The 10,906-nt window shown below is 40.9% G+C and overlaps 1 protein-coding gene and 1 pseudogene across 2 annotated transcripts in view; both read left to right on the top strand.

Moving 5' to 3' along the window:
- Nucleotides 1-1,372: 1,372 nt before the first annotated feature.
- On the top strand, nt 1,373-2,382 carry LOC105821728 (annotated as a pseudogene).
- A 4,481-nt stretch (nt 2,383-6,863) lies between these two features.
- Nucleotides 6,864-10,906, top strand: part of KIAA0907 (KIAA0907 ortholog) — a 16,971-nt gene continuing 12,928 nt past the window's right edge. For both annotated transcript variants that reach the window (XM_012658915.1, XM_012658916.1), the window contains exons 1-4: nt 6,864-6,979; nt 7,491-7,707; nt 10,321-10,449; nt 10,785-10,864. In XM_012658915.1, the coding sequence (XP_012514369.1) occupies nt 6,942-6,979; nt 7,491-7,707; nt 10,321-10,449; nt 10,785-10,864 (464 nt within the window). In that variant the 5' untranslated portion in view covers nt 6,864-6,941. The remainder of the gene's footprint in view (nt 6,980-7,490; nt 7,708-10,320; nt 10,450-10,784; nt 10,865-10,906) is intronic.

A 10,906-nucleotide genomic window follows, 5' to 3' on the forward strand; every position in this document is an offset into this window, starting at 1 on the left:
TTTTTTTTTTTACCCAGGGAAAAATATTTCTAACACCGTTTTTTAGAGGTGAGATCAGAATTCCTCATATGAAATCTCCGTTTTGAAAAAGCATTCAATACGTGCTTGAGGCAGCACCCAAAGGGGTGATACGGTGAATACTGGAGACCTGGAGAAAGCCCACCCTCCATGTTTTCCTTTTTTCCCCTCACATCTCCCACTGCTGTGGGAAAGCATATTAGACCAAAACAGCAGGACCCAGGTCAGCATTTTCCAAATTCGGGCTGATCTAAATGAATTCAGGGGAGACACCTTGGAAACAGGTGTGGGAATGCAGCAGCACCACCATCTGGAGGAAAGGAGACTGAATTGTAGCTAGAAAGTGCCACTGAAACAATAGGGAGGAGCAAGTCCCAGGGGCAGGAGAGGATACTGAGAGAGAGGTTATGGGGCCCAGCCCTTTGGGTTTTATGTCCTCTCCAAGCTGTCACTGCCTTAAAGTTGGTAGTAAATGGTCTAATAATACCCAAATGAGCACTAGGAAATTGAAGAATCATTGAGATTCATGTGTCAATTTTTTGACCGTGCACTAAACAGGAAAGAAAAATGACCTAAGCCTAATCTCTTTCTTTTTTTTTTTTTTTTTTTTGACACGAGGTCTGTCACTCAGGCTGGAGTGCAGTGGCACAATCATAGCTCACTGTAACCTCTAACTCCTGGGCTCAAGGGATCCTCCCACCTCAGCTTCCCAAGTAGCTGGGACTACAGGCACGCACCACCACATCTGGCTAATTTTTAATTTTTTTGTACAGACAGGGTCTCGTGCTATGTTGCCCAGGCTGGTCTTGAACTCCTGGCCTCAAGTAATCTTCCCACCTTAGCCTCTCAAAGTGCTGGGATTACAGGCATGAGCTACTGCGCCCCTCTCTCACTTTGGAGAGACTTTTTCAATTAGAAATATAAAAAAATGCTATTGAATGGAGTTTAGAAAATCAGACTTGGTTGTATCAATAGAGAAATGTTATTGGAGAAATTCAGACTTTTTTTTGAGACAGAGTCTTGCACTGTCACCCAGGCTAGAGTGCCATGGCATCAGCCTAGCTCACAGCAACCTCAAACTCCTGGCTTTAGTGATCCTCCTGCCTCAGCCTCCTGAGTAGCTGGGACTACAGGTGCATGCCACCATGCCTGGCTAATATTTTCTATTTTTAGTAGAATTGAGATCTTGCTCTTGCTCAGGCTGATCTCAGACTTTTAAGAGAATGGTAAGTAAATTAGTGAAGCATTTAACTTAAGAAAGTAGAGAGAAAAACAAAATAAATCCTCCCCAAAAGAGAAGATAATTAATAAAAACAAATGGGAGATACGTTTGTTAGCTTACTCCTTTCTGCCCATGGACGCTGCCAAGGAAGCATCGTTAAAGTCTCTTCCCACTGCTGTCACGTCCAAGTCAGAGTCTCCTAAGGAACCCGAGCAGCTGCGGAAGCTGTTCATTCATCGGAGGGCCGACCTTTGAAACGACCTATGAGAGTCTGAGGAGCCATTTTGAGCAATGGGGATCGCTCACAGACTGTGTGGTAATGAGAGATCCAAACACCCAGTGCTCCAGCAGCCTTGGGATTGTCACATATGCCACTGTGGAGGAGGTGGATGCAGCAATGAATGCATGGCCACACAAGGTAGATGGAAGAGTTGTAGAACCAAAGAGAACTGTCTCCAGAGAAGATTCTCAAAGACCGGGTGCCCACTTAACTGTGAAAAAGATCTTTGTTGGTGGCATTAAAGAAGATACTAAAGAACATCACCTAAGAGACTATTTTGAACAGTATGGGGAAATTGAAGTGATTGCAATCATGACTGACAGAGGCAGTGGCAAGAAGAGGGGCTTTGCTTTTGTAACCTTTGATGACCATGATTTTGTGGATAAGAGTGTCATTCAGAAATACCATACTGTGAATGGCCACAACTGTGAAGTAAGGAAAGCCCTGTAGAAGCAAGAGATGGCTGGTGCTTCATCCAGCCAAAGAGGTCGAAGTGGTTCTGGAAACTTTGGTGGTGGCATGGAGGTGGTTTTGGTGGGAATGACAACTTTGGCCATGGAGGAAACTTCAATGGTCAAGGTGGCTTTGGTGGCAGCTATGGTGGTGGTGGATATGGTGGCAGTGGGGATGGGTACAATGGATTTGGTAATGATGGAAGCAATTCTGGAGGTGGCGGAAGCTACAATGATTTTGGCAATTACAACAGTCTTCAAATTTTGGACCCATGAAGGGAGGAAATTTTGGAGGCAGAAGCTCTGGCTCCTATGGTGGTGGAGGCCAATACTTTGCCAAACCAAGAAACCAAGGTAGCTATGGTGGTTCCAGTAGCAGCAGTAGCTCTGGCAGTGGCAGAAGGTTTTAATTACTCACAGGAAATACAGCTCAGCAGGAGAGGAGAGCCAGAGAAGTGACAGGGAAGCTACAGGTTATAACAGATTTGTGAACTCAGCCAAGCACAGTGGTGGCAGGGCCTAGCTGCTACAAAGAAGACATGTTTTAGACAATACTCATATGTACGGGCAAAACACTTGAGAACTGTATTTGTGACTAATTGTATAACAGGTTATTTTAGTTTCTGATCTGTGGAAAGTGTAAAGCATTCATTCCAACAATGGGTTTTAATATAGATTTGTTTTTTGCACCCATGCCGTTGATTGCTAAATGTAATAGTCTGATCATGACACTGAATAAATGTGTCTTTTTTTTTTTTTTTTAAATGTGCTGTGTAAAGTTAGTCCACTCTGAAGCCATTTTGGTAAACTTTCCCAAAAGTGTGAAGATAGAATTCCTTCAGGGTGATGCCAGGTTCTATTTGAAATTCATTTACAACCTGCTTGGGTGGAGAAGCCATTGTCTTCAGAAACCCTGGTGTAGCTGAACTGACGATTACTGTTGTGACCTGAAGTTCACCATTAAAAGGGGTCAAGGAAAATCATGGAATTATTGGTTATAAAGGTGATTGTTAGCATATCGTATGCAATATATCTAAAGTGAATAATGGTACCAGATAAAATTATAGATGGAAATGAAGCTTGTGTATCAACCATTATCATGTGTAACAGTAAACAATTTAATTCTCTTGAAAAAAAATTAATATGGAATTGACGAACAAATTGATGAATAAAACTAAAAGCTACATTCTTTAAAAAGGTGAACAAATAGGCTGGGCGCAGTGGCTCACGCCTGTAATCCTAGCACTCTGGGAGGCCAAGGCGGCTGGATCGTTTGAGCTCAGGAGTTCGAGACCAGCCTGAGCAAGAGTGAGACCGCCCCCGTCTCTACTAAAAAATAGAAAGAAAATTAGCTGGACAACTAAAAAATATACAGAAAAAATTAGCCGGGCATGGTGGCGCCTGCCTGTAGTCCCAGCTACTCAGGAGGCTGAGGCAGAAGGATTCCCTGAGCCCAGGAGTTTGAGGTTGCTGTGAGCTAGGCTGATGCCACGGCACTCTAGGCCAGGCAACAGAGTGAGACTCTGTGTCAAAAAAAAAAGGTGAACAAATAGACAAGACCCTGGCAAGGCTAAGGAAAATGAAAAGAAAAAGAGAGAAGGGAAAGAAATAGCCATATAAATGAGAAAGAATGACAGTCTTTTGGTGAAATCTTACACAAAGCATTTAAATTCTAGGTAAAATGGATGATTTAAATGACTAAAATTAACTCAAGCAAAAATAAGAATCCTGATCACATGAATAACCACATAAGAATTTGAAAAGGTTTTCAAATATCACTAAAAAGCTTCCAGATGCAGAAGATTTTATAAGCAAATTGAGTCTAACCTTTAAAGAAACAATAACTCCCAAGTTACTCAAAATACAGAAGAAAAAATGAAAAAGTTGCCAACTAATTTTTCAAAGCTAGCATAAATCCACAACTTGAATTTTAAGGTACCAAAATATTATATTACCTGTGAATACAAATGCAAAACTCATAAACAAAATATCAGCAAATCAAATCCAACAATGTTTTAAAAGAATGATACCTCAAGATTGAGAAATGTTTATTCCAAAATGGGAGGAAGATTCAACATTAAGAAATCTAGAAAAAAAAAAGGGCAGGTGGAAAAAAAAAGAAAGAAATCTAGGCCAGGTGCGGTGGCTCATGCCTGTAATCCTAGCACTCTCGGGGGCCGAGGCCAGAGGATGGTTTGAGGTCAGGAGTTCCAGACCAGCCTGAGCAAGAGCAAGACCCCATCTCTACTAAAAATAGTAGAGATTTTTAGTAGATATAAAAATCTATGTGGTGGCATGCGCCTGTAGTCCCAGATAGTCACGAGGCTGAGGCAGGAAGATTGCTTGAACTCAGGAGTTTGAGGTTGCTGTGAGCTAGGCTGACACCACGGCCCTCTGGCCTGGGCAACAGAGCAAGACTCTGTCTCAAAAAAAAAAAAAAATTAAGATATCTAGCATTAGAGTTGTTTACAATAATACATTAAGGGAAAAAAAAATTTTTTATGATTATATCAGACCTACCAAAAATGGATTTGTAAGTTTTAATACCTATTCCTGATAAAAGTACTTAATAAAATGAAGATAGAAGAAAATTTCCTAAACATTGCCAATAATATTTATCAGAAGGAAACATTAAATTCAAAAGTAAAGTTGCTTCTCCAAAGAAGATATACAAATAACCAGCAAGAGCCTGAAAAGGTCATTGGTCATTAAGGAAATGCAAATCAGAACCACAATGAGACACAACTTCACACCCACTGTGATGGCTACGACAAAAGAAAATTGAAGCGGCGATGGTGGCAATGGCCTGTAGTCCCTGCTACACTGGAGGCTGAGGTGGGAGGATTGCTTGAGGCCAGATGTTCGAGGCTGCAGTGTGCTAAGATTGTACCTTTGAATAGCCACTGCATTCCAGCCTGGACAACTTATCAAGACCCCATCTCTAAAAACTAATAATAATTTAAAAATTGAAAATAACAAGTGTTGGGGACGATGTGGAGCAATAGGAACCCTCATACATCACTGGTGGGAATGTAAAATGGTGCAGCCACTTAGTTTGGCAGTTCCACAAAAGTTAAACATAGAATTACCATATGACCCAGCAATTCTGCTCCTATGTACAAACCCTAAAGAATTAAAAACAGGTACTTAAATGGTTGTTTATGAATGTTCATAGCAGCACTATTTACAATAGCCAAGAGGTGGAAACAACTCAAATGTTCATCAGTGGATGAATGGATAAATTGTGGTATATACATCCAGGGGAATATTATTCAGTGATAAAAAGGAATGAAGTTCCACTACATGCTACAACGCATGGATGAACCTTGAAAATATGCTAAGGGAAAGAAGCCAGATACAAAAGATCACACATTGTACAATTACCTTGTATGATGTCATTTATATTAAATATGTAGAATAGGCAAATCTAGAGAAACAGATTAGTGGTTGCCAGCATCTTGTGGGAGGGGGAAATGGGAACTGACTGGTTCAGAATTTCTGTTTTGGGGTGCAGCGTTTCTTTTGGGGGTAATGAAATCATCCAGGTTTAGATAATGGTGATTGTTGCACGTCCTGGGAATATACTAAAAAACACTGAATTGTACACTTACCCTTTTAAAAAGGGTAAATTTATGGCATATGAATTATGTCTCAATTTTAAAAAAACCCACAATGTCATTTCAATCAGAATCCCAACAGCATTGTTTTGGGGAGAAGAGGCAATGTTGTTTACTCCAAAATTCATTTGGAAAAATACACCTCTCAGAATAGGCAAGGAAATGATGAAAGAAAATCTTGCCCTAACAGATTTTAAAATATGCATAAGGTTACTGTAATAAAAACAGTATAGCAAAGGAACAAATAATATGATAGAAAATGATGCAGAAATATAATAGTATGTGTGTGTGCCTACCATTTCACATACTATAAAGGTGGTGTTTGTATGGAAAGGACATCTTATTTATTAAATACTGAAGGGAAAACACTAATAATTTGGCTTTTAAATGAATCTGTATTCTATTAATCATATTGGCATGTAATCGTATTTGAAAAGTAACAATGCGTTTTATTTATTCGATCTGGAGACGCCTTGCAGCTCCAAGACGCACCAAAGGTTAGAAACTTCTGGCTTCCAGAATCAACTCAAACTCCTCAGCATGGCATTCAAGACCTTTTATTATCTGGCCCCCACACTCCAGCCAACACAACCGTTAAGTACGCAGATATCAAAGCAGGGTGTTCCACAACCTATGGTTGATCTCCACCTCTCCAGCCCTCTACTGGCTTTTTCCGCTTCCGTTTCTAAGACGCCCCACCAATTTGAGTAGCTGATCTTCTGCCACCTTTGCTTATTATACAACTCTGTAATACGTGTTTGCCCGCGTTCCTGCTCTGCCACATTGAGAGTAGCAGAATGGCAAGGACCTGTGGCTTATTCATCTTTGTATCTCCTGCTTCGTGCACAGAAAAAAAAAAAAAAAAAAAAAAACCACACAGAAATTCCTCAAATGACTTTCAAACGAATCATTTCCCTTTTCCTAAACAACTGTAAAGCGAAGTGGGCAAAAACTGCGGGAATGCTTTCTCCCTAGCCAGAGGATGGGACTCCACACAAACGTCGCCGAATTTGGGGAGAAACCTGTTTAATATCCTGACTCATGCGTATTGTTTACCAGGCTACCAGCATGCCCACAACAAAGATGGATTCTCCTGGCTCTGACTCCGCTTTCAAATCAGACATAGCAGCCATCTTTCTTAAGGTCAAGGCGCAAGCCGGAAGGTCACACCCTACTTGTCTCAAAAATGCCAGACGCCTTTAAATCACCGAGAGTCCAATCGGAATCGACATTTTCGCCGGAACCGCTCTACCTCACGACCGGAAAAGGCTGTGCGTAAAGGCGTTGGGGGCGGAAGTGACGGGAAAGTGGTAGTAGGGTAGTTGGCGGGTGGTTGAGTAGAGCCGGTCGCCATGTCCGCGGGGAGCGCGACACATCCTGGAGCTGGCGGGTAAAGCTTCTAGGGCGAGGGAATCGGAGCGAACATGGGGGCACTGGAGAGGCGGAGGGAACCTGGGAAGCTGCGTATGGGTGGAGGGGCGCCTAAGTGGGAAGTGTACGTATTGGAGGGCCAGACATTTGGGAAGAAGGATCTTGAACAGGCCTGGGGCCCCTAAAAAGGGCCGGCGGGGATCCAAGGGAAGAGGGAAGCAGGGACTTTTGGAAGGGCGAGCCAAGGTGGGGGCGAACACAAGAGCATGCGAGACAAGAGTGGAGTCTTTCGATAGAGATAACAGAGTAGAAACGAAGTAGATTTTGGGAAAGGGTTGAAAGAAGTGTGAGTTTGGTGAAATATAGCAGTAATCGTCTGTTTAAAGAGAGATGGGAATTTTAGACCTGAACGGTGATTTGGAGGTGTAAATGGAAACGAGAGAGGGAAAATGGGGTTCTAAGGCATAGTAAGGTAAGAATCATATAAATGAAATTTTGGGGGCCTAATATTTTCCTTTCCCTACCTGTAGGCGCCGCAGCAAATGGGACCAACCAGCTCCAGCCCCCCTTCTCTTCCTCCCACCAGCTGCCCCAGGTGGGGAGGTCACCAGCAGTGGGGGAAGCCCTGGGGGTACCACAGCTGCTCCTTCAGGAGCCTTGGATGCCGCTGCTGCTGTGGCTGCAAAGATCAATGCCATGCTCATGGCCAAAGGGAAGCTGAAACCAACTCAGAATGCTTCTGAGAAGGTATTCAAATTGAAGGGTCTCTGTGAATTGCAACTGTAATAGGAATTGTTTTGTAATCCTGTAATCTCATAATCATTTGTGTTAATGAAGGAGAAAACGGGTGTAATAGTGTAAAGATTATTTAGTTTGGGAACGTTTCAGGTGACATTTTGTGATAAATACGTTTTTACAAGGCAGTTTTGATGGGGCTGATAACATTTATGGACCACATTGTTTTGTCCATGTTCACTTAGTTTAGTTTAAGTTCCATCCATGTAATCATTTAAAGCAATGTAATATGTTGTTGATACACGTTTTTTCGATGAAGTCAAAAGAGAAATTCAGCTAAATCAAATGAGCTTTAAAGTGTCAACTCTAATTAGAACCTGTAGATGTTTAGTGATTACTTCCCTGAACTGCAGTTAAACATGAGCTGAAACGGGGGAATAATTTATGTATGTGTTATTTTGCTGTTTTCATACAAAATGAGGATGTTTTGTCATTTTATGAAATCTCTGGTATAATTAGAATTTTGTAACTAGAAAGGATCAGGCTCTTGAGTAGCTAGGACTACAGGTGTGCAGCACTGACTAGCTATACTTTTTAAAAAAAAATCTTTACAACAATTTTATGTAATAGATTATTGTTACAAGTTTACAGATGAGGGAAATTAGGTTCATGAATGTAAGTGACTTGTACAAGATCTGTAAGTACAAGATCAGTGTGTTCTTGTGTAGCCCATTGCACTGTAATTATCATAAGAAAAATTTTTTTCTGGTTTAAATTAAAATTTGCCTCCCATGGTACCTGTGAAGAGGTGAGTTCTGCATTTGAAAATGCAAACCTTTGTGAGCCTTCCACAAACCCTTCTCTGGAATGTTTGTCAGTAGAGCATTATCTGTCTAGATGCTTATATGTTAAAGTTCTGCAGAGTTGGTAAGAACTTTTAGTGAATTAAAAGTTCACTATTAAGTATGTTTTATGTTTATGTGACTCAGTTGTCCATTTTTAAGGTCTATGAGGAAAAATTAGAAGCATAATGACAATGCCGGCTTCAGTGGCTCACACCTGTAATCACGGGACTTTGGGAGGCCAAGGTGGGAGGATCACTTGAGGCCAAGAATTGCAGACCAACTTGGGCAACATAGTGAGACCCTGTCTCTCCAAAAAATTTTTAAAATTGTCAGGTGTGGTGGTGCCTGCCTGGAGTCCTAGCTACTGGGGAGGCTGAGGCAGTAGGATCACTTGAGGCCCAAGAGTTCAAGGCTGCAGTGAGCCATGGTTGTGCCACTGCATTCCAGCCTCGGTGACAGAGTTACCCTGTCTCTTTTTTTAAAAATTTTAAAAAGTAAAATGATAGTTGAACTCAGCAGGAGGCAACAGGGTACATAAATACTGATTTTAGAATCATAACACCTAGGTTCGAAACCCAGAGTCGCCAGTTAACTTGTTATACAGCTTTGACATAATAAACTTCAGTTTTCTCTTTGGTAATATATACCTACACTGTCCAGTGCAGTAGTCACTAGCCACGTGTGGCTATTTAAATTAAATACACTCCCAGCCTTCAGAGCTGTGAGAAATAAACTTTTGTTGTTTAAGAACAAAAAATTCAAATTAAATACAATTTAAAATTTAGTTTATGAGTCACATTAGCTATGTTTCAATGCTCAAGAGGCACATTTGGCTAGTGGCTGCCATATTGGACTGCTCAGATATAGAACACTTAACATCATCACAGAAAGTTCTGTTGCACAATGTTGATACATACTGTTAAATGTGATCATAAGGATTCAGTGAGCTAAGATGTGTGAACGAATACTATAAGGGGCAAACAAAGGTAAGGTGATACTGAGTTTGTATTTAGTTTTGCCTCCATATTTTAAAAGTGTTATCTAACAAAGTAAACTGTATTTTACCTTCCTTGAGCAGATTTGCTAGACGTTGGTTGGGGAAAGCCATCTTATCTTTTTTAAATGTTTTTTTCAGTTGACACTCAATCCAGCTTTCTGGAGTTGTTTGTAGTTTAAATTGAGAGAAACCAGATCAGGTTTTAGGATCTTACCGGCTTTTCATTCATTCTTTCTTCTTCCATAATAGAGTAATAGGATGATTAATTAGATATAATGTAAAGATTTTTGAGAACTTGACAAGGATGGAATTAGTTGAATTTACTTGTGACTATAAAGGTGACACAAAGGCAACTTCCTGTTGCACAAACAAGACATGTGGGTTGTACATATTGCTCTCTACATGTTACTACATATATAGCCAGCTAATTGAGCTGTGAAGAAGCATCATAACTTGGCCCATTAGTTTTCCTTTTGGAGGTTGCAGTTTCTAGTCCATGGAATTTCTATAATTATATGGCCATAAAAATGCACACAGGGCCAAGGTTACAGAGAAATCTAATAGTGGCCTTTAAGTAAATTGATTCTACTTTGTGTCATCTTAGTGAGGTTTTGGTTGCTTGTTATTTCAGTTATGAAGAATGACTAAATGTGTTTGTAGGCAGATAAAGGGAACCGTAGGGAGGTGGTGGGACTTGGGAAAGGATAGTTGCAATTTGGACAACTAAAAGATTTTTATCTCATCATATAAACTTTTTAATCTAATTTTTTTCTCTTTTTGTAGCTTCAGACTCCTGGCAAAGGCCTAACTAGCAATAAAAGCAAGGATGACCTTGTGGTAGCTGAAGTAGAAATTAATGATGTGCCTCTCACATGTAGGAACTTGCTGACTCGAGGACAGACGCAAGATGAGGTGTGGAGGAGTTGGGACCATTTGGGGAAGGTGGAGGGTGGATTCAGAAAAAGAAGACCTCTAAACACAGGAGGAGTTAGATATTTATTAGTGGGTTTGGGCCATAGTCTCCAAAGTCACAATTGGGTTTAACTTAACTTCAGAGTAAGGTGAATGAAACAGATATATGTAAATTCTTTGGGTTGGTTTGAATGGAAAACCATGGAATCAAAATTTCAGGTAGAAAGAATTCATTGCTACTTTACGTGGAATGAAGGAAAAATCTATCCTTCTGTCTGCCAGTGAAATCAACCAATTGCCACATCATCTTTTTAACAGACCATTTCTTTCTTTAGATCAGCCGACTTAGTGGGGCTGCAGTGTCCACTCGAGGGAGGTTCATGACAACCGAGGAGAAGGCCAAAGTGGGACCAGGGTGTGTATGCTGATCCTCTGGTTTGGGAAAGGGTTGGGTATA

This window comes from Propithecus coquereli, unplaced genomic scaffold (genome assembly GCF_000956105.1).
Source record: "Propithecus coquereli isolate 6110/MARCELLA unplaced genomic scaffold, Pcoq_1.0 Scaffold59, whole genome shotgun sequence".
NCBI lineage: Eukaryota > Metazoa > Chordata > Mammalia > Primates > Indriidae > Propithecus > Propithecus coquereli.